The sequence below is a fragment of the Pectinophora gossypiella genome, chromosome 15 (genome assembly GCF_024362695.1).
Source record: "Pectinophora gossypiella chromosome 15, ilPecGoss1.1, whole genome shotgun sequence".
NCBI lineage: Eukaryota > Metazoa > Arthropoda > Insecta > Lepidoptera > Gelechiidae > Pectinophora > Pectinophora gossypiella.
In genome coordinates, this window is record NC_065418.1 from 619,263 (window position 1) to 643,922 (window position 24,660).

General features: G+C 37.6%; 2 protein-coding genes across 4 annotated transcripts; both read right to left on the reverse strand.

The window, feature by feature from the left end:
• Positions 1 to 12,439: 12,439 nt before the first annotated feature.
• LOC126373205 (uncharacterized) lies at positions 12,440 to 18,476 on the reverse strand. The gene is made up of 4 exons (XM_050019258.1): positions 18,283 to 18,476; positions 15,636 to 15,800; positions 13,882 to 14,050; positions 12,440 to 13,174 (listed from the first exon to the last, which is right to left on the reverse strand). Exons 1-4 carry the CDS (start codon positions 18,367 to 18,369, stop codon positions 12,954 to 12,956), a joined length of 642 nt encoding a protein of 213 aa, XP_049875215.1. The 5' UTR covers positions 18,370 to 18,476; the 3' UTR covers positions 12,440 to 12,953.
• Positions 18,477 to 18,658: 182 nt separating this feature from the next.
• On the reverse strand, positions 18,659 to 22,217 carry LOC126373227 (uncharacterized). 3 transcript variants are annotated; one of them, XM_050019284.1, is made up of 4 exons: positions 21,377 to 21,563; positions 19,887 to 20,064; positions 19,220 to 19,461; positions 18,659 to 19,039 (listed from the first exon to the last, which is right to left on the reverse strand). In XM_050019284.1, the coding sequence occupies exons 1-3, from the start codon at positions 21,461 to 21,463 to the stop codon at positions 19,244 to 19,246; spliced, it is 483 nt and encodes a 160-aa protein (XP_049875241.1). In that variant the 5' UTR covers positions 21,464 to 21,563; the 3' UTR covers positions 18,659 to 19,039; positions 19,220 to 19,243. The 3 variants fall into 3 exon arrangements, with proteins under 3 accessions (XP_049875241.1, XP_049875242.1, XP_049875240.1); XM_050019285.1 differs by lacking the exon at positions 21,377 to 21,563 and adding an exon at positions 22,077 to 22,217 and having other exon boundaries at positions 18,659 to 19,461; XM_050019283.1 differs by having other exon boundaries at positions 18,659 to 19,461.
• Between the last annotated feature and the right edge of the window lie 2,443 nt (positions 22,218 to 24,660).

A 24,660-nucleotide genomic window follows, 5' to 3' on the forward strand; every position in this document is an offset into this window, starting at 1 on the left:
GACTCACGATCCGGAGGTCCTGGGTTCAATTCCCAGTGGGGACATATCACAAAAAATACTTTGTGGTCCCTAGTTTGGTTAGGAAATTACAGGCTGATCACCTGATTGTCCGAAAGTAAGACGATCCGTGCTTCGGAAGGCACGTTAAGCCGTTGGTCCCGGTTACTACTTACTGTGTAAGTACGTAGTCGTTATAAATGAGTCATGTCAGGGGCCTTTGGCGGCTCAATAGTAACCCTGACACCAGGGTTGATGAGGTTAGTAATTCGCCTCAAAACCCACACGATAGAAGAAGAATTAGAAGAAAGTAATGTATGGTAGATTACAATAATTCTTTCATTTTAAAATTAACAGTTTTCAATTATCCGTCCCTTTCCTTTTTGGCGAATAAGAATAATCAAAAAAATCGAGCAAGTTTATATTTTGTACGGTTTATCGCAAAAATATATAACTACATAATATACAGATAAAACATACCGTATTCCAAACGTTACGGTTCATCGTGTCCATCTTGTGACAGACTCTCAAACAGATACGTTATTGGCCGTTTATCAGTCTAACGAGATAAGTCTGTACGTAGTTGAGTGGTACTAATTTTTTTAGGGTACTGGTGGCAAATATTCTAATCCCGGTCGAAAGAATGACTATAATCAACAAAAAGTTTAAACTCATCTTCTTCTATACATTATTTTAAGTTTACGCAGTTATTATCATAATTAAAACATATTAACGCGGTAAGAACCCGTTATTATGTGTTTCATCTTTTTCTATTCTTCTGGTGTCAGGGTTACTAATGAGCCGCCAAAGGCCTCTGACATGGCTCATGTAACGATAACGCACTAACATCAGTAAATAGCAACCGGGACCAACGGTTTAACGTGCCTTCCGAAGCACGGATATTACTTTTGGACATCAGGTGATCAGCCTGTAACGTTGAGGTTGGAACTCCACCTCACAACCTACACGATAGGAGAAGAACCCACTGAATAAAGATATTTTTGAGTTTGAGTAGTCAATGCGTCCGGCCAAGTAGTTAATGCCATTTGCGGCAAATCTACAATAAGTTGGATTGTGGAACCCAAGCGATAGAAGAAGATTTGATTAATTTGAAAAATTCTGATGACGTCACAAGAAAAAATAGGGTGTTTGACTGGGCCAAAGATAAGTTATAATTAGTGATGTGCCGGATCGTTAAAAATTTATATCCGCGGATACGGATCTGAATACGGATATTTAGTGTAAAGATCCGCGGATACGGATACGGATCTTTACTTTAAAAAAAAAAGATTAAAGTTTTAGTTTTTTCATTGTTATAAAAGTGATATTGTATCATGCTTTCATTATAAAGATCGATCTACTTATCTAAATGTTTGCAATATAAAGGTGCCAAATATTTGATTTTAAGAAATAAAAACAATGGAATTTTAGTTTTTTATTTAATAATTCTACTTAATCACCTGATAAAGATCCGTAAAAGATCCGCGTGAAAAGTAACGGACACGGATACGGATACGGATTTTTCTTGTATCTCGGATATCCGCGGATACGGATACGGATACGGATATTTGGAACATCATTAGTTATAATATGCCAATCTATAAATAGAAGCCCATCTAAGATGATTAAGAATCAATCTCGTTTTACTTTTCGACTTATTTTCGAATTTTATTTATGAATTAAGTAACAATGAGTACGACGTTTGATTGATTTTATTGATGACGTCCCAGGACAGTATTTCCATACAAACTCCAAAGAAAACTTCCGTTTTGACGTTTCGTAAAAAGTATTTCATTTGACTAAGTGTTCAAGTAGCACGTATTCGGCGAGTTTGCATCATCATCATCAGCCGTACGACGCCCACTGCTGGGCATAGGCGCGTTTGCATAGCTGTAAATAATTATTAGCAGTGTATACGACTCTTTACTCAACTATTTTGAGTAGACCATGGTATTTCCCAAGTCGTTTGAGATAGTAAGTGACAAGAGGACGTACAGACAAAAAGTCGTGCAACTGGATATTGATACGGCTGAGAGCAAAAATCTTCATGGATATCAAGTACTTATAATTTGTTTAGTGTGGTATTGTGTTTAGTTTAGTTTATTATCACGTGCTCAGCAGTGAAGGGAAACATCGTGAGGAAACCCACATACCCGAGAAATGCGTTTTCGTAGGTATGTGGCCTAAACTGTATTGGGCTGGTTTTCCCTTCGCAGGGTGGAAGGTCAGACAGGCAGTCGCTTTTGTAAAAACCGGACCTGTTAAATCTTAAGGTTAGGTAAACGGACCCTGTAAAAAACGATAATGCTGTCGCCTGACTTCTTCATCTTCTAATCCTTTTATCTCCTGTTGGGATGTAGGGTTCTTATAACAGATTTCCACTCCTCGCGATCTTTTGTAGCCTCTGTAGCACATCATCATGTCATCAGAATCTGTCTCCCATGACATGCTGAGAATATTTAACTCTGGGTCAACCGAGCGTCGCCAGGTCTCTTCGGGCCGCCCCGTTTTGCATTTCCACGCGCACACCAGGCCAGAGTTCGTCGGGACGGGTGTTCCATAGGACTTGACCAATCCATTACCTTTTTTGAGTTTTTACTTGCCTGATTTATAAATAAATAAACAGAAACCATTCAAATACAATTTGCCAAAGAACCAGCGTAATATCGCGTCACGCAATTACAATATTAAATTTTATATTGCTTCCGCGACTTTTGCAAGTAAAACCGTATATATAAGAGGAAAAATGTCGAATATATTCGTCTTTGAGACAACTTTTCCCATGCTTAATCAATTTTTGGTTCGCTCGAGATGTTTGATAAACAGAAACCATAGTATGGATTATATTATAATGCGGAATAAGCTATGACGAAAATCGGTAAGGCAAACATATGCCGTGAGTGTCATAATAACACGCACACATAAACATATACAGGGTGTTAGTGAGATTCTAACGAAAACTTTGAGGGGTGATTCAGATCATGATTTTGAGTTGATATCAAGTAGAATTTTACGTCGTCACGGAACTGAAAATAATTTGACAAAATCAGGAATTCGCGACGGAAATTTCCACTCGATATTAACTCAGAATCGTGGTCTGATACGTCCCTTTCAGTATTCGTTACGATGTCACTAACACCCTGTATATGTACTCTCCCTCGTAATCTCTTTGATAGGCGTAGAGTCACACCATGAAAAAGAAAACCATGACACGTGGGTTGCCATGTGTCAGGGTTATGAGCTTCAAAGGCACGATACACAAGGTAACATGTACACCTCATCTTATATACTCGTAAATCTTACGGATTATACCGATGGTACGGTACATAACATCACATACTCTTAACGAACACTTTATTCCACAAACAGGATAAAACAAAATACAAAACAAAAGATAAATATAATGGGTACAATAGGCGGCCTTATTGCTAAGTAGCAATCTCTTCTAGGCAACTTTTACATACACGGTACATACAGGTATACAGGGTGTTAGTGACATCGTAACGAAAACTTTGAGGGGTGGTTCAGGCCATGATTCTGAGTTGATATCAAGTAGAAATTTCCGTCGCAAAAATTTGGATTGGAAAATAATTAAAAAGAAAAGAAAAATTTTCATGAATTTTTTGACACGAAATTCCACTTGATATCAACTCAGAATCATGGTCTGAACCATCCCCCTCAGTATTCGTTACGGTGTCACTAACACCCATACCTACTTATATGGCTACCGTATGTACTTGTACGGGGTGTAAGTGTCATCGTAACGAATACTGAGAGGGATGATTCATCTGATTATTCTGAGTTAATATCAAGTGGAATTTTCCATCGCAAAAGTATAGAATTGAAAATAATTTAAAAAAACTAAAAAAAATCATTAATTTTGCGACGGAAAATTCCACTTGATTTTAACTCAATCATGGTCTGAATCATCCCCCTCAGTATTCGTTACGACGTCACTAACACCCAGTATACATAAACTCACGTCTATTTCCCACCACGGTAAGCAGAGACTATGGAATTCCATTTGCTTCGATCCTGACATACTTCTCTTGGTTCCTCCACATTCATCACTCGTTTCATAAACGCACGCCGGTTCAGAGTAGATCTTACTAAACCTTTTCTAAGGACATCCCCAATTTGGTCAATAGTGGTACGGTGACGAGTACTAATATATGTATATGTTACTGTAAAAGCTCGAACTGCAGTAAATCCTAAGATATTCCAGTAAAACGTGTGATGCTCTGTCGCGGGGCCACCACCTCCAATTCAGTTGAAAACGACATAGATTACTGTTCGTACCATGTACATAGTGTACGTGAAAAGATTTTATGTGTACGTGCTATAATTAGAAAGAAAACAACAAATTAAAGTGGCTTCGCTGGAGAGCATACTCCCCAGCGGAGCCACTCAGTTTGCATACTTCGAGATGTTTTCTTCCTGTAAATTGAAGTATAGTTTGATGTACGTACTGCGTACATAGTGTACGTAAAAAGATTTTATGTGTACGTGCTATAATTAGAAAGAAAACAACAAATTAAAGTGGCTTCGCTGGAGAGCATACTCCCCAGCGGAGCCACTCAGTTTGCATACTTCGAGATGTTTTCTTCCTGTAAATTGAAGTATAGTTTGATGTACGTACTACGTACATAGTGTACGTGAAAAGATTTTATGTGTACGTGCTATAATTAGAAAGAAAACAACAAATTAAAGTGGCTTCGCTGGAGAGCATACTCCCCAGCGGAGCCACTCAGTTTGCATACTTCGAGATGTTTTCTTCCTGTAAATTGTAGTATAGTTTGATGTACGTACTACGTACATAGTGTACGTGAAAAGATTTTATGTGTACGTGCTATAATTAGAAAGAAAACAACAAATTAAAGTGTATATGACGGCATGAACAAAACGTGAAGCGCTGAAGATTTTAAGAAACAATCTCCTTGCGAGAACTTTTTATCTATGCACAAACTACTAAGAGAACCTATTTCAGACGAACGTCTCTCATACAAAACAAAGAGCCTCAGAATTTAGAGTATGACACTTGATTTGATATATAAAATTATATTGCCACACGCAAAAATAATTGTGGGGTTGCCATAGTAATGATATGGCACGGCGGCGTGGCAGTAGTGATAGCTTTAAATTATTTAGATTACTTTAAATTTTGATGACAAGGTTTATAAAAAAAAGACTGCAGTTTACTTGTATAACATTTTATTTTTTAATTTTGTTCAACAATTCAACCAAAGAAAAACGATGTCTGATGTCTGTCAATGTCTGACAACGTTTTTTGTAAATCCAGTTCAAAAAATATTATATGATTTAATAATTCAAATAGCTTTTCCCTAAAATCGAATTTGAATATCCGGTTATTTGAATGATCATTTATTTATAATTCATATTTGCCCATCACTAATTGTGGTTACTGTGACGGATCGGTACGGCACTGACAATTTATGTGAAATCTGTCATAGATACACGGCCGGAAATGTTCATACAAAAAAATTGTACCATAGCGCAAATGTACCGAGTTTAGAAAATGACAGCTACTTCACCCCTCTCCTACTTCATTTCACCCCTCTGCGATCCTCCGCCATCTTGGGACAATCTTAGGTTAGGATATAAACATAGACACAAGGGCAAGCGCTGCCCGCCCGGCGTCATAACCAAACAAAATCCAAAATCAATCATTGTTTCATTGTAGTTTTATAAATGTAAGTGATCGAGTGAAATTTGCGTTGAATAAATTCCGTACTTAGCCTCTCAACTAGAAAACTGTGATATCCATACAGTATGAGTGTAAGATAAGTAAGCGAAAAGACGAAAAGACGCTATATTTCACCAGTTTCCTAAAAGTGAGCTAGGAAGAACTCTAGAAGTGCAGAAGTTACAGTGTTTGTGTGATGACAATTTGCGAAGGCTTAGGACTACTGGGAACAATTGTGTTTGCCATGCGGATTGCACTAAGACATTTTTATTAAAAACTTTCCGGGTCTCTCAAGATTAGCAGTGTTATTATAAACAAAATATTAAAGCGTAAGTACAGATGTCTCTAGATTAGAGAGTTTAGAGGAAAGTTTGCCATTAATGCAAAAAGGCATATTTAAAATAATAATAATAAAGCTTTATTTCAGAAAAAAATCCATAAAATATAAAACAAAATTAAAAAATAAAATGTTATACAAGTAAACTGCAGTCTTTTTTTTATAAACCTTGTCATCAAAATTTAAAGTAATCTAAATAATTTAAAGCTATCACTACTGCCACGCCGTGCCATATCATTACTATGGCAACCCCACAATTATTTTTGCGTGTGGCAATATAATTTTATATGTCAAATCAAGTGTCATACTCTAAATTCTGAGGCTCTTTGTTTTGTATGAGAGACGTTCGTCTGAAATAGGTTCTCTTAGTAGTTTGTGCATAGATAAAAAGTTCTCGCAAGGAGATTGTTTCTTAAAATCTTCAGCGCTTCACGTTTTGTTCATGCCGTCATATACAATTTAATTTGTTGTTTTCTTTCTAATTATAGCACGTACACATAAAATCTTTTCACGTACACTATGTACGTAGTACGTACATCGAACTATACTACAATTTACAGGAAGAAAACATCTCGAAGTATGCAAACTGAGTGGCTCCGCTGGGGAGTATGCTCTCCAGCGAAGCCACTTTAATTTGTTGTTTTCTTTCTAATTATAGCACGTACACATAAAATCTTTTCACGTACACTATGTACGTAGTACGTACATCAAACTATACTTCAATTTACAGGAAGAAAACATCTCGAAGTATGCAAACTGAGTGGCTCCGCTGGGGAGTATGCTCTCCAGCGAAGCCACTTTAATTTGTTGTTTTCTTTCTAATTATAGCACGTACACATAAAATCTTTTCACGTACACTATGTACATGGTACGTACAGTAATCTATATCGTTTTCAACTGAATAGGAGGTGGTGGCCCCGCGACAGAGCATCACACAGTAAAACCTAAGATTTACCAATTCCTAATGGTAAATGTCCCAAAAGATTTGCGATTCGAACTTTTACTACCATTCCGTTGGTAAATCTTAGGATTTACATTAACGGCACGGTAAATGTTGAAAAACAAAACATGTCATAACGTGCTCAGCGCATCGACTTGTAGCTTGCCGCTCCCGCTACCCGCGCACCGTCTCCGCCACTCCGCTCGCCTCAGTCGCTCGTTTGACACGTTTGAACTCGCACGATAAATTGATTTCTAATTGTATTTTTGGTGTTTAAAAGTTATTTGTGAATAAAAATGAGTATGAAGCAAAGATTTTATGAAATAATGGACGAGCTTGTGGCAAACAAGAAAGATAATAACTTTTATCTCGATAAGGACAAATACGCTAAGTGTTTAGAGGAAGTAAAAACTGCAAAGAACATTAAAAAGAAGGAAGCTGTTCATTACAGGCGTATAAAACGCTATGATATTTTGACTATAGGCGGCGAAGAAAAGCTAATTGCCCCAATGAAGGAAGATAATGGAGAAATCAAATATTATGTTTGTTACGACGATTTATTTAACATTCTCGAAGAAACGCATTTTGCTGTTGGACACGGTGGAAGAACAAGGATGCTCAAAGAATGTAACCGCAAGTATAATAATATTACAGTTGAGGCTATCATGACATATTTGAAATTATGCCAACCTTGTCAAAAGAAACAGAGGACTTTGAAAAAGGGTATTGTCATTAAGCCTATACTTCATAGTGAAATGAACTCACGTTGTCAAGTAGATCTCATAGATCTACAAACTAATCCTGACGGGAATTATAAATTTATATTAGTTTATCAAGACCATCTGACTAAATTCGTGATCCTTCGTGCACTTCAAACTAAACGCGCAACTGAAGTCGCATATCATCTATTGGATATTTTTACCACTTTTGGAGCGCCGAACATCCTTCATTCCGATAATGGTCGGGAATTTAGTAATCAAATAATTGAAAATTTATGCTCTATGTGGCCAGACGTTACAATCGTACACGGAAAGCCAAGGCATAGCCAGAGTCAAGGATCGGTAGAGCGTGCAAATCAAGACATAGAAAATATGCTCAGTACGTGGATGGAAACCAATCAGATTACAAAGTGGTCAGAAGGCTTGAAATTTATCCAGGCCATGAAAAATCGAGCATATCATGAGGGAATCAAATGCTCTCCTTACGAAGCAATGTTTGGTAGTCCAATGAAAATGGGCATTGCGACATCAGCTATTCCTAAAGATATGATTGGACTATTAAAATCTGAAGAAGATTTGGAAAATGTGTTGCATTCCCGAAAAAATGTTGAAAATATGATAGAACAGGACAAGGAAAACAACGTGGTTGGTAATGAGTCAGAAGGAATAAAAAAAGGAAACAGTAAAAATGTGAACAACAAAACACAAGAAAAAGAAATTATTGCACTGGAACAGACCACAGAAAAACAAATAACCGATGATAGTGATGATACCAATCTAACTTTTCAAATACAAACCGATTCAGAGACAGAAAGCGCTATTCAAGCTCAACAAGATCCAATACCAAAGAAGATAGAATCTATTCAAACAATAAGAACAAAAGCAAAAGTTAATTTGGAAAACCAAGCTGAAAAAATGAAAACCATGTCAGCTGATAAATATTCAAATGTGGAAGTGGGCCAAAATGTAAGACGGAAAGTACCTGAAATTGACAGAGCTAAAACTGACCCAAAAAGCATTATTGCAGTTGTGATAGACGTAAAGGACAATGAGTTTTACCAACTAGGTACCAAAATGGGAATACTAAAACAGCTTTACACCAAGAATCAGTTCGCCGCATGCTCTGAAGATTTTATAAAGATAGAAGAAATTGTTACGGATAAAGAAGTGAGTCTTTGAGAAGTTGTCGGAAAATTGTCGTTAACTGGAGGACAAGGATTCAAAAAATGTAATTGTCAAAAAAAATGCTCGACGAAAAAATGCACCTGCAGATCATCAGGATTACTTTGTAATTCTAAATGCCACAGCAGCAATCCTTGTTGTAACAAGTGAAATGTTTTTTTAGGTACCTTACCTATTAATCAATCACATTTGATTGTCTTTTTTTACTTTTAAACCAAATAATAAAAAAAATAATAATTAAGTTTGACTAGCTTTTGTAAGCATTATGTTTTGTATGTCGTTGTTAAATTCCAAATAGAGAAGTACTGATTCAGTTAGATATGATAGAGATTGAGATATTCAGAGATATACGTTATGTGTTTTTTCAGAATAATTTAAATAAGTTGGTATTAGTTTGTACTTATTACTATCATTATGATACCTTTAAAATACTATGTACCTGTTTTGTCTAATAGTTCAAAGTAAATAATTAAGAATTAATCATTGTTTTATTCCTAAAACCAACATCTACCAGCTGACAGTGGTAAAACCTAGCATATACTGAATTCGAATGGTAAAAGCTCGAAAACATCGTCGTATCTTCAGAAATACTTACATTTACCAACTCATGTCGGTAAATCCTAAGACTTACACTTAAATCTTAAGATTTACCGTAGTTCGAGCTTTTACAGTAACATATACAATTTAAAACCATGTCACTTTAACTGTTTTGTTTGACAAATTAAACGACAAGTCTCGTTAAATGTCAAATATGGTAGTGCGACAGGGTTCTAAAGTGTGTATGATATTGCTCATGACTTTACGGTAAATCTTACGATTTACCTAGTGATGGTGGCAAAAATCCGAAGTGTTGTTCAATAATCGTTCATAACCTAAGAATACATATAATTTAGAAACTATAATAATTTAGGCTGCCGTGTTTATCAAAACTTACAATTCTACACGTTCACAAGCTACAAGTTACTCACAAGTACTTGTAAATTACGTTTATCAAAAAAAGTAGAGGGATTGTAAAATATATTGTGAAATAAATATTGACACTTGTAACATGTAATTTACATGTGTAGTTTTGATAAACACATTCTTGTAATAATGAAAATTTTTACAAGAAAATTTCTTGTAATACAGATCTTGTAAGTTACAAATAATATAAAACTACACTTGTAACATGTAATTTACATGTTACAAGGATAGTTTCGATAAACACATTCTTGTAATAATGAAAATTTATACGAGAAAATTTTGTAAGGTTTGATAAACAACCCTACACATCGTCACTTGTCACTTACCGTTAGGTGAGATTGTGGTCAAACGAGTGCCTATATTATTTAATAAAAAGAATGAGGAGCTCGGTGGCGCAGCGGTAAACGCGCTCGGTCTGCGATAGTTGAAGTTAAGCACCTTTCGCAAAGGCCGGTCATAGGATGGGTGACCACAAAAAGTTTTCATCTCGAGCTCCTCCGTGCTTCGGAAGGCACGTTAAGCCGTTAGTCCCGGCTGCATAAGCAGTCGTTAATAACCATCAATCCGCACTGGGCCTGCGTGATGGTTTAAGGCCCGATCTCTCCCTATCCATCCATAGGGAAGGCCCGTGCCCCAGCAGTGGGGATGTTAATGGGCTGATGATGATGATGATGATGAAAAAGAAATGTAAACAAGGGTCACAATCCCTCTGTCGTTTTTTATGACACGCCCTGGTAGGCAGTGGTTGGCAAGCTTTAGGTACAAGTAAACTAGGCTTTGATACCTTTCTAGGAAACCTACTCTAATACCTCCCACACGCCGCCGACGCCTATTGCTTATATCTTCCCCACCCACTACTCCCACACACTAACCTCACTGTCAATGTACGTATATATCTCTTAAAACCTAGGATTTAAATGGTTAATATTATATACTTAGGTGAATGTCAGATCTCGAAGTGAATATACCATAATAACCAATTCTATAATGACGTTTTATTTTTATTATTATTATTGTATTTTTCTTTATTGTATTTATTTTGTTCTAATGTGGTTGATGGGTTTTTACCTAAATACAATAACTTTATTATTATTATAAGTCTCCACCTTAGGACTACACCATATTATTATATGGCTGTAAGTATATAGTTTTTTTTCATTATTTGTAGTTCTGCCCACCCCTTCGGGGAATACGGGCGTGAGTTTATGTATGTATGTATGTGTAAGTGTCCCCGCAAAAGTATATTTTTTGTTAGACTTAAATATATAAATTATGTTACAAACTCACCTTTAGCAATTTTTTCATCAATCCACTCACGTGAACATCTGAAATCCGTTTTCAAATATTTTTTTAAATTTTTTAATTAAAAAAAAGAAAACCCAGGAAGAAAGGAAAAGGGGGAGCCGTGGTAGCCCAGTTGAAAGCTTGTCTCTCACTTTGAGGTCGCAGGTTCGAATCCAGTACAGGCCTAAACCAGTGATTGTCGAATTTGTTTTCGATTTCATGTTTGGATATAGATAAATGATTATCACGTGCTCAGCGGTGAAGGAAAACATCGTGAGGAAATCCACATTCCCGAGAAATGCATTTTCGGAGGAAAGTGATCTAACCTATATTGGGCTGGTTTTCCCTTCACGGCTTGGAAGGTCAGACAGGCAGGACTTGTCAAATCTTCAGGTTAGGTAAGCGGACCCTGTGACAACGATGTAACCTACTTACTTTCTTAGCTTGGGTTCATTAATAGAAATATTATTATACTTAATTATAATTATTATAATTGTTAAATCTTCAGGTTAGGTAAGCGGACCCTGTAAAAAACGGGTTAATGCTAGGGAGATGATAAATGAAGAAAAGGAAAAACAACGAAATCATCTAAGGAAAGTCAGCGGTGAGGGAATGATCCGCTCGTTGTAGCAAAATGGCATTAGTATGCAGCTGCGTGTGGCTTGCTTACTAGGAACATGTTACGTCATGCGTGCCTATTATCATTTCCGTGTAACTCCTTGATTCCTGATAGCTGTAACTGTATAATTTATCAACGAATTTCTATTCTGTTGAACGTTCAACGAGTTTCAAAACAGACCCAAGATATGAAAATTTAAAACTATAATAAAATGTATAAGTTTATGAAAAAAAATCGTGTTATATGATTAATGATTACTTAGTTTCTTTTGTCATTTCTTCTCCTCAGCCATAACATCTTGCGAAATGACGTAAATTCAAAAATGTTATATTGACCTTCAACAAGTTTATCCATGATAATATAATTAAGTACGTTGAATAAATAAATGATTCTGATTTCTGATTTCTTACCTAAATGATAAAAAGCCTGGTATTAATTGTGTTTCTCAAGTTATTAAATAACTTGTAATGTATTATAACTACATTGATTTAAAGATGTGTTACTGTTGCAGTTTTCCTTGCGAAATGACGTAAATGCAAAAATGTTAAATTGACCTTCAACAAGTTTATCTATGATAAATACGTTGAATAAATTATTTTGATTCTTATTCCATAGATTAAAAAAAACCGGGATTCAGTCAGTCCCGACCCGACTCCCGAGACGTGGAAATGACAAAATTAATAAAAACAAAATGTCCATTTCGGAGAAACTACGACACACATACATTTACTTTCACAGTTTAATACAATATTTATATCTTAACCTACTAAAATACAATATTTATATACTTATCTACACGACTGCTGCAGGCCATCAAAAAAAGGCCAGAGTTCAGCGATTATTTATCCAGAGGGCAACACTGAATCTCATTCTGCGCCCATTGGTAGATAAGCTCACATATAAATAGAAACTTCAAACTATCGTTGCATCCTTCTCTTGTAAGTGCAGTTTTACCATGTCAGGGGCCTTTGGCGGCTCAGTAATAACCCTGACACCAGTGTTGATGAGTTAGGTATACCACCTCATAACCCGCACGATGGAAAGAAGGAGTGCATTTTTCACTAATACAGTTGGCTCGACCATTATAGATGGCGATATGGTTCCACCTATCACGTTGGTCTAACAGAAAGCTCGGTGAGGTGTGGATACTTAGTTACCTCTGACTATCCCAATTAGGGTATAGTCGTGAGCTATGTTATGCTTCTCTTCTAAACAGTTTCTATGTTATTCTTCATGGTATCAATGTTCAGCTGCTCGTCTTCTTCCTTGTCTGTCTGTGTGTTCTCTTGCCTGGCTGTGTGCATGTCCTCTTGTTTGGCATAGTACTGGCACTCGGCTTCTGCTGCGATGTTGGTGAACCTGAACTGCTGGTGGCTGTCCAGCTTCAGGATCTCGCTGCGAGTGATCGCTAGGATGTACAGCTGTAGACCTAAAACAGTTTTGGAAATAGTCAGTAGAACTTTTGATAGATTGTCAGTTTTTGGTCAAATAAAATCAAAAACGAAAGAGAGTTTGAGAGTTTGTTGATGAGTTTCCTGGTCGATATGGATTCAATCAAGCAATGTTGTCATTCTGCGATCAAGTTTTGCTACGAGGTCAATATAAGATAAAAGGATATCTATCTTTGCGATATAGTCTTTATAGTTACTTCCCGACGACCCGATTACTCTAGCCATAGAGGCGGCCAGTCAGCTCGCGACACCAAACACTTCAGGACTCCGATACCTACCCCGCCATCGTGGTCGACGATTTCCCACAATTAGCGCTTATCGCTATCGACCCGCTAGGGTCGATTAATTCTTTCAAATATTTTTCCTCTCAGACGACGCCCTGTGCCGACATTCGCGCCCTACTGGGCACCCTCAGACCTCTTGTCTTAAACGTTGTACCAGGTGAGAGCCTTCAGCGCTCCCCATTTGTCCGGCCAAGTAGTTAATGCCATCTGAGGCAAATCTACATTTTTGTAGAGTAACGTCAAAAAAAAATCATAGTTAGTCATATTGCAACTTAGACAACTTGAGACCAGCCCATCCGAATCATGATCTGAATCACCCCTCGAAGTTTTCGTTATCTGTATCATCCCTCAATGTCACTAACACCCTGTTTTACTACACCCATTTATGTTTAGGTACTTACCAACATATAAGATTCCAACTAATGTCAGCCAGAGAATATATTTCCAGATGTATCCATACTCCCACATGTCGATCAGGTCGAACACCATGTCGGAGATCACTATGACGAACATGGCCGCGACCGCATACAGTTCGCAACAGTAGTATATCTTGAGCAGTCGACTGTTTTTCTAGGAAATATAAGAGGTGTTAGTGACACCGTACGAAATACTAAGGGTGATGATTCAGCTCATGATTCTGAGTTAATATCAAGTGGAATTTCTCATCGCAAAAGTACAGGATAGAACTGAAAATAATTTTAAAAAACCTATAAAAATTTTATGAGTTTTTATGAAAAATTCTACTAAATATCAACTCAGAATCGTGAGCTGAATCATCCCCCTCGGTTAGATATCAACTCCGAATTATGAGCTGAATCATGCCCCTCAGTATTCGTTACGGATTCACTAATGCAGCTACCTGTACGTACTTGTACGAGGTGCAAGTGGTAAGATACATCGGACGAATACTGAGGAGAATGATTCAGCTCATGATTCGGAGTGGAATTTTCCATCGCAAAAATATAAAATTGAAAATATTTAAAAAAATATGATTTTTGCGACAGAAAATTCCATTCTATATTAACTCAGAATCCTGAGATTAATCATCCCCCTCAGTATTGGGTTCGGTATCACTAATACCCTTTATATAGATAACCTCGTAAGCCCTGGGGTCCTCTGAGAAGGACCAAATAATTGTAGTCATAAAGGCCGAAGGTTTTGAAATAGTTTGTTCTAATAATCAACGAAGGTACTTTTAAAAGTACCAAAACTTTGCCTGTCAATTTAATTCAGTATGAACTAGTTCATTCAATTTCGTGAATAGGTGGCTTTAATAAAAAAGAAATATGTATCACTTGTCGTAATTTGTCATTTTATTGGTAGGTAAAGATGGCGCGCACACGGCGACGAGGTAAAAAAAAAATCAAGTTAATAATCGAATTTCGTAGTTTTTCATACACATTATTTTCAGAAATCGCAGGTAAGATAATAATCAACAACATGACATAGTTATTTTATCAATTTTGTATCGATATCGTTAGCAATATGAAAGCAAACTTTTTTAGTCCTTTGCAAGGGACTTTAGGTGTCATGTCCGGATATTTTTCAAAAAGTTTTTTAAATTGTTATATGTGATTAAATCATACCGATATAGACTGACTTGCTTACGTGATCTTATGATTAAAAAAAACTACCGTCTTCATTTTATTTCCTTTTTCCTTCTAATGATGATCTAAACTGACACCATGAATTAATTTTTTTCCTATTAATATAAACCTAATGTACTTCCAGAGGGACTAATCACAAACTACATCATAAAAACTAAAACTCGTTACTTATTTTATATTTAAATATGTAAGTATATACACATATTTATGACGTACAAATAGGTATGTATGTTAATGAAAAAATACATAACCCTTTATAATAATAATATTTTTCAAATTTTACTAAAAGTAGTGACTCAAACCGGGAGTCCTTCTGGAAGAACTAAAAAAGAAACGTAATTTTTTCAAAAATGTCTTCTATTCATCCTTACATAGGTCTCCACTTAATTTGAACCCGATCGGATAACTCTAACACTTTAAAATTTGTACTTGAAGTGCTCGGCCTTTACGACTACAAAAATTTGGTCCTTTTCAAGGTACCACCGTCGTTTATTACTTCGAAATCGTAATTATGCTTCGGCGTTACGAGGGTATAGATATCCACATACCTTGTGCGCAGCGACGATGAGGAGAAACGTGAAGATGAAGTTCAAGATCTTGATGGCGAAAGTGACTGTGAACCTGACGATTATCAACCAGTGGAAATTAAACGCGTACCTCGTCAAGTACAAGCATTCAAAGAAGTCACCCAGCACCAAAAGGCTGTTGGGAATCTGTAAAGATATACTTACTGTCAACATACATGTTGATAAGGTTTAGTTTAGTTGTCGTTATATTTCAGTCTTCCATCGTGTGGGTTGTGAGGTGGATGATCAACCTCATCAACCCTGGTATCAGGGTTATTATTAGTGAGGGATATTTCAATTATGTATACGGTATGTTACAACGAGAAGAGCGTGGCTTTTAAATTAGTGATGAATATGGTTAGGTATATTTATCACGTGCTCAGCGGCGAAGGAAAACATCGTGATAAAACACATTCCCGAGAAATGCGTTTCGGAGGTATGTGACCTAACCTGCATTGGGCTGGTTTGACGATTGTGCGAATAATGGAATATCGACTGAACGTTTGTGCGAAAAGTGTTTATTGGCAAACAACTTTTTGTCGACAATCGCACAATCGTTCATTCAACATAATATGTCTCTCGAAATTAAGTTACGGACCCGACGATACATAGATCTAAGGAATTTCGCATAATATTTAGCAAGTTCCGTTCGAGTCAAATTATCTTGGTTAAATTATAACTTATTATCTGGTATTTTATTGTAAAAACGTATACATAACCCCAAAAAAGATGAAATGAAAATACTTAATCTAGAATTTTGAATAGCAATTTTATTTTTATTTATTGTATTGACAAGTATGCCTTTCACAGTTTCTCGGAAGGAGAGATACATGTTTACGTACATACATAATGTTTTCATAAATACACTTCCCATCAAAAAAATCGAAACACTTCCGTTTTCATTGTTTCTGTCCGAATTTAACACAAAAAAGAATTCATACGATGAAAAAAAATACATAAATGTATAGCTGGCAGTTTGGCCATTACAGTAATAAGCGAAAATTCTAAATTCAAAAAATTTGAATTTCATTTATTTATCTTATAAACGAAATGAATCACTGTTTTGAGACAAATGTGTGTTTAGGGTTGGAGTACATTTAGCGTTTAAAAACTAAAAATTGGCGCCTATCCTTAAACTTTTTGTTTTTTATTTCAATACTGTGACTTTGGGACGTCTGAAAAAAGGTTTTTTTTCCAAAACGTATGGATACTTCGCCCACAGAAGCCGCCCAAGTTGTGGCATTGCTGGATTCTGGCCTTAGTCAGCGTGTTGTGGCTGCAAGACTGCATCTAAGCCTGTCATCTGTTCATAGAGTCTATAAACGTTATCGAGAGACTGGTTTGTTCACGCGCCGTTCAGGATCTGGCAGGAATCGGGTCACTTCTGAGCGAGATGATCGATTTATTGTAACAACTTCTTTAAGAAATCGACGCCTTAACGCTTTTCAACTGCAGCAGCGGCTTCGTGTTGTACGAAGGGTGGCTGTAAGTGACTCTACAATTAGAAGAAGGTTGAAGGATCGTGGACTGGTACCGCATAAGCCAGCAAATGGGCCGAAATTAACTGCAGACCATCGAAGAGCGCGCCTTAACTTTGCACGTGAGCACCTAAATTAGTCATACCTACAGTGGAGCAAAGTTCTCTTTTCTGATGAGTGTAAAATTATGCTGTATGGTAACGACGGAAGGAACAAGGTCTACAGAAGAGACGGAGAACGCTATGCACAATGCTGCATTGAAGAAAAGGTCAGCTATGGTGGCGGTTCGTGGACGGTTTGGGGAGGAATCAGCGCCGACGGTAAGACAGAGCTTGCTTTCGTGTCTGGGCCACGTCTGCCTGCACTAAACTGTCATCGGTACGTCGAAGAGTGTCTCGAGCCTCATGTGATGCCCTATGCACATTTTATTGGCAACGGCTTCATATTCATGCACGATAATGCTAGGGCTCACACCGCGGGCGTCGTACGAGATTATCTTAACGAAGTCGATATCTCTATTATGGAATGGCCAGCAAGAAGCCCGGACATGAATCCCATTGAACATCTGTGGGATGAATTAAAGAGACGAATTCGAGCAAGAGATCCTGCCCCAGAAACACTTAGCCAGCTGCAAGATGCAATCCAAGAGGAATGGGACAATATACCACAGCATGTGATCGTGACTCTCATCCGATCGATGAAGAACCGTATGGAAGCAGTAATTAGAGCTCGGGGAGGGAATACAAGTTATTAAATAAACGTTTTTTAGCTTTTTTTTTCATTTACGTGTGTTGTTTTATCCATTTCCTTTATACTCCATACGGAATAAAAATGACTCATTTAACAAAATACGAAACCAATGAAAAATTCATTTAAATTTAGAACATTAACATTAAGATTTGATAAGCTCATATTACTCACTATTAAACGACATTTAACATTTATTCCTAAATGTACACATTTTTCTGATAATCCTGACAAAACGTAAACTTGCAAGGTGTTTCGATTTTTTTGATGAGAAGTGTATATTGACTTGCGACCGTCAGTATATTTATTTCTTTAAACAGCTTCCTTAAAGAGTCTCGACGTCGCAGATTATAAATAAATTGTGTCTGTAAATCTGAACCGTAGCAGATTAAAGGTTAACTTACCAAAACCAAATAGCCCCATATAAGCAGACCATATCTCACTGGCAGGCAAAAACAACACCTTTGAAATTCTGGTACTTCGGTTCTCATTTTATTTACTTATTAAATTTATTTATGATTAAAAAACAGCTTGCATTAGAAGCAACTTTCGCATAGAATGGTTTATCACTAACTGACAGGAATAAGTTATCGTTAAAACTCATTTATATATAAACATAATTATATTATTGTCATGTTTTCGCAGTAAGGGTATTCTGATAAGCAAAATTATGGATAAACAATTCAGTAGCTGGAAATCCAGGGGTTTTTTAGAAAGGACTGGGATGTGTTTGTTATCTTCAAAAAACTGCTGGGTGCTCATTATAAATAAAAATATAAATAAATAAAAAATATTTATTTCAGTTTAGTACACGTTGCATTAAATCTATTTGACCCGAGCCACCTTGTAGAATAAGAAAGTCTGTCAGGAGGCTTGGCTCTTCATTAACACACTTCAATAAAGTAAACATTCTTTTCTTCTATCGTGTGGGTTGTGAGGTGGTGGGGTTACCAACCACATCAACCCTGCTGTCAGGGTTACTATTGAGCCGCCAAAGGCTCCTAACATGGCTCATGTAACGAATACTTACATCAGTAAGTAGTAACCGGGACCAACGGCTTAACGTGCCTTTCGAAGCACGGATCATCTTACTTTCGACAATCAGGTCCCCAGCGGGATTTGGTCCTCCGGATCGTGAACCCAACGCTCAAACCACTGAAACTAAACGTTAATGTTAGGAGTTTAACACTTCATAGCTACTTACTAAGTTGCATGTGAGTCTCAGATTATTATTTTTTTAGGTCTTCACCCGTATCCCTGGGCAAGGGTTCTACGTACTATCATACCAGTAGGAATTTCAATCTAATTATAGTTTTTTTGACTTGACTATTGTAGGTTTACCTCTGATGGCCTGAACTACTTGGATCAAACTATCGTCTCATTCTCATCTTCTGTATTATCTTCATTGGACTTATTATCTACATCGGGGTTCATCTCCACGACTTCCTTGTTTGTCTGCGTGTCTTGTCTCTCATGGCTGCTGCACTCGGGTTCCGTTGTAGTGCGTTGTAGTTTCATCTGCTGATAACTGTCCATCTTCAGGAACTCCCAGCGAATGACCGCCAGGATAACTACCTGTAGACCTGTTGATAGAATATACGTAAGGACGTAGTCAATCTACTCACAAAGCGGTTAAAAGGCGACATCGAAGCGACTCCTCTAAAAAACAATATTGCTATTTGACATTGTCACATTATAAAAGTAAGTGCGCAATGCACATAAGTGTCAAATAGCGATATAGCTTTCTTAGATGAATTGCTTCGATGTGGCCATTTTTACCTCTAAAGTCTTTTCTGGGATAGCCAATTTCTGTGAACGTTTGACGGGCTCTAGACTAGTGAGTTTGGATATATTGATGTAATAATTATTGATATCAAGTGGTTTCCAGGAATTGTGCCCCCTATTACATGGGACTGAAACGCATTGCTAGGGTATGTGGGTTTCCTCACGATGTTATGACAGTACAATGAGGGTACTCCCAATTTTTTTAAATCCAAAAAAAACTTACCGATATATGCCATAGCAACGTAAGAGCTGACGAGGTGGGTTCTGGTCGTAAACAGGTACAACCCGCATCCCCAGATGTTCATCGTGTCAGTTGCGAAGTACAGCGCAGCCGCCGCTATCACAGCAGCCACCAGCAGCAAGTCACCGATGTAGTATGCTTTGAGGAGCCAACTGTTTTTCTGCAACATATCCGGCCAACTCATTGAAGTATCATCATCATCACCAGCCCATTAACGTCCCCACTGCTGGGACACGGGCCTTCCCTATGGATGGATAGGGAGATCGGGCCTTAAACCACAACGTGGGCCCAGTGCCGATTGGTGGTTATTAACGACTGCTAATGCATTGTTTTAAGTTTACGCGGTTATTATCATAATTAAAGCACATATCCCCATTTAAACGCGATAAGAACCCGTTATTATGTGCTTTTATTGATGAATGCGGAGGAAGCAAGAGAAGTGTGTCAGGATCGAAGCAAATGGAATTCTATAGTCTCTGCTTACCCCGGTGGGAAATAGGCGTGAGTTTATGTATGTATTATGACTGCTAATGCAGCCGGGACCAACGGCTTAACATGCCTTCAATCTAATTTTATTTCATACCTGTCATGTTCTTATCCGCCCAAAAGGAAAGGTACGGTTAATCGTGTAAGCGTCACTGCTACAATGATTACTAACGGCCTCTGTGGTCCAGTGGTATGTGGAGGTGTAATACCAGCCTCATCAACCATGGTGTCAGGGTATGATTGAGCCGCCAAAGGCCCCTGACATGGCTTATATAACGATTCCTCACTTACATCAGTAAATAGTAACCGGGACCAACGAGTTAACCTGCGGATCACGGATCATCTTACTTTCGGACAATCAGGTGATCAGTCTGTAATGTCCTAAGCAAACTAGGGATCACAAAGTGATTTTTGTGATATGTGCCCAACGGGATTCGAATCCGGGGCCTCCGGATCGTGAGCCCAACGCTCAACCACTGGAGACCACGGAGGCCGTACTAACACTAACACTGATTTAAAAACACATTATAACTCTCATTAACTGACACTACTTTGAGGTAAATCGATAAATATTACGTTTCTTGTTTTATTTTTAGCATTGTTGTTTTCCTTTTTTTTTAAAAAACCCTTGCTTCCGAAACATTGTCAGGTTAGTTACAGTTCACTTTATATTAAATCTATTATTTCGGAGCGTCTCATGGCAAACGCCTCCTCCAATCCTTTCCAATGATGGCGATCACGCGCCGCTCTTGTCCAGAAAGGGCCCGCAGTCATCTTGATCTCATCGTCCCATCTCCTTTTTGGTCTACCCCTTTTTCTGGCACCGTCTCTTGGATACCACTGGGTAATTGTCTGGCTCCACTTCTCCACTTTGGATCTTAGCATATGTCCTTTCTATCTCCATTTCTGCTGGTCTATTCTAGTTAGAACGTCAGTCAGTTTAGTTTTTGTCCTAATTTTGTCACTTTTGTTGTTGTTTTTCTTACCGAGTTTAAATATTCCGATATTCGCTGTCTATATCTCGCTGGCAAGCAAAAGCAATATCCTGGATGTACTGGAACTTCATCTGTCATTTTGAATGTTTATTTTATTTTATTAACATTATATATTATCACTATGTATGCGTTAACGTGTGTTTATTACAAATGACTTTCGTACAAATTAGTCTATCGCATACTAAATGCCAGAGTTATCACCACAGGGCATAGGTCGGAAACTCGGTGGCATATTTATATAAACTTGGTGGTAGTAGGTAGGTTCGCCGCTTTACCTTATTTTTAAAAATAAAATATTTCAAATATCTTTATTCAGTAGGTAACATAGTTGTACTTTGAATCGTCATTTTTTACATAACGAACGTCTCATCCGTCTAAAATTACTGCAGCGTCTCACAACCTGTATAGCCGGGTAAAAACTGTAAGAAAAAACATCGACACACGGCCCTAGACGTTCTTTAAAAAAGAACATAACATATTGATAAACAATTTAGCAATTTGGCTGCCTAATATCAGTTCCCAGACAGTTAATGCATTCATATCTTCTAAATAATCACTAATCTTAACCTTTTTTTACAAAGTTTCTGCTTAATTCTAAAAACTCTTTAAAGGTAAATTTTGAATGTCAAAGGGGATCTTATTGTAAAAACGTATACATTTTAATAGCTTGTAAGTATGTAAATTTACTTACCAGGTTTAAATATTCCCATATTAACAGCCTATATTTCATAGGCAGGCAAAAGCAATATCCTGGATGTACTGGTGCTTCGTCTGTCATTTTTAATCTTTATTTTATTTTATTAACTTATGATGTGATGTCAGCCAGCCGGTTTCGGCTACGGCGACTGCTTCAACTCCGACGTTCATGTGCTTGCATGTGGCTTATATAGCCAATTTTGTAAGGAAAGATCCACGCACATTGCGGGCATCTAACACGCACACGTTTTGGATATATATAATCGATTACCTCAGGTTGGCGGGCTTTTATTTAACATAATTATAACTATGTATGAATTTATTTGTATTTATTATAAATGACTTTCGTATAAACGACTTTTCTTATAAATGACAGAGGGAGTTAAAAAGGCCACATCAATTTTGATTTTTATTTTTTTGACTTATTGTAGATTTGCCGCAGATGGCATTAACTTCATGGCTGGACAAATGGGGGGCGCTGAGGGCTTTCACCCGGTACAAAATTTAAGACAACAGGCCTGAGGGTGCCTAGTCAGGCGCGAACCTCAGCTCAGGGCGTCGTCTGAGAGGAAGAATATTTGAAAAATAATCGACCCTAGTGGGTCGATAGCGATAAGCGCTAATGTAGCGTTCTCCATGCTACTTTTCTAGGGAAAAAGTAGGGCAGTGGTTTCCTCTTGCCTTCCGCCCAAACTATGCATAAGTCCCAGTCAGTCGCGCTACCTATTTATAAGTCCCATGTAGTAGGGGGCGAGCCTATTGCCATAAATTCAAATTCAAATTAATTGCTTCTACACCATCATGAGGAAACATTGCGCCTCCTTGCTGCGCCGCGTGCGCGCCAGCTCGAACAGTATCCTGAGTGTGTTAACAGACCGGTGGAACTCCCCGCTGCTGAGGCGCTGGGTGCAGCTGCACGCTGCTGTGCCAAGGGTCGCGCGTGTGTATTAGCTTAAATTGTATAAGTTGTTACTAACATTAGAATATATATGGATACAGTCCGAATTAAATAATTTGAATTTGAATTTGAATAGGGGGCGAGCCTAATGCCATAAACCGGGCACCAACCCTGGAAGCCACGTGATATAAATTATTTATGTTACAAACATGAATTCAAACTCACAAAGTGGAATTCAGTGGTTAAGAGCTCAAGCCGACTGGCTTTTAAAAATAGCATTATTTGAATTTTTTTTGAAGGCCTTGTTTGGGTTGCAGTCCTAACATGACATACTGACATACATACATAAACTCACGCTTATTTCCCACCGGGGTAACCAGAGACTATACCATTTGCTTCGATCCTGACACACTTCTCTTCCTTCCTCCACACCTGAATTTGTATAAATAATCATTAATAAGCCATAACATAACATAAAGGGCCTATAAACGTCCCAATGGCGGGCACAGGACTCCCCTCGTTGTGAGGGGGGCGCATACTCCTCCACGCTACTCCACTACGGGATAGTGGAGACAGTGGGCAGATAATTCCTGCTAATAATATCTAAGATCTAATCCATTGTGGTGAGGAAATGGGGTTGGTTACTGGAAGCTAGTGCCGGCTAGTGCTGTAGGTCTATCGATGGTTTTACAATCGATAGTATCGATATCTTGGGCTTCACGAGTATAAATAACTAAAATAAGATAACTTCTTCTATCGTGTGGGTTGTGAGGTGGATGACCAACCTTATCAACACGGATATCAGGGTTATTACTGAGCCGCCAAAGGCCCCTGAGGTGACTCTAGTAAAGACTACATACTTACACCAGTAAGTAGTAACCGGGACCAACAGCTTAACGTGCCTTCCGAATATCTTATAATATTAAATATCTCCTTTACTCAAAGGTTGCCCGGAAGAGATTGCTATACTCTCTGGTTGTACTCTCTTTCTATCTTTACTATACATTTATTTTTCAGACATACATTTTAGTCCATAATGATAGTTAGTATAATTGAGTTACAAATAAACTTAGGGTGGTATTAATAAACTAATCTCAGCTTCGAGACTGCCCTCAAGACCATGTCAATGTGACAGTTCTTATATAAAAACAGGGACTTGAGCATGATCTTGAGGGCAGTCTCAGCTGAGATTAGTTTATTAATACCACCCTTAGATATAACTAAAACTCTTTTGATTACTCTTTTGTTTTATATTTTTGTATTTATAGAATAGAAATAGAATAATAATAATAATAGAATAATACTAATAGAATAGAAATAGTTTTTAATAAAAGGACGCCACAGACAAAAAAAAAGACAACAACATCATATCAAATTTCCACTAAAACAATTACAAAAAAGCAAGACGGATCTTAGTCGAAATGATCATAAGGTGGTGGTGGACGTCCATTAACTACTTGGCCGGAACATTGGACAGGTATTGGAAACATCACTATGTTTTTGGTTAAAACTTGCAGAATTCTTAATAGGTACTCTGATAGGCCACGACTATCGATAACACAGGCTAGTGGTGTCAGCTAATTCACTCAGATGGGGAGATAAGCGGTAGTTCGCTGAATTCCCATCGTGTGGCCACTGAATGAGTTCACTTTGGCGAAATAAAGTAAAGAAGGTTGAAGGT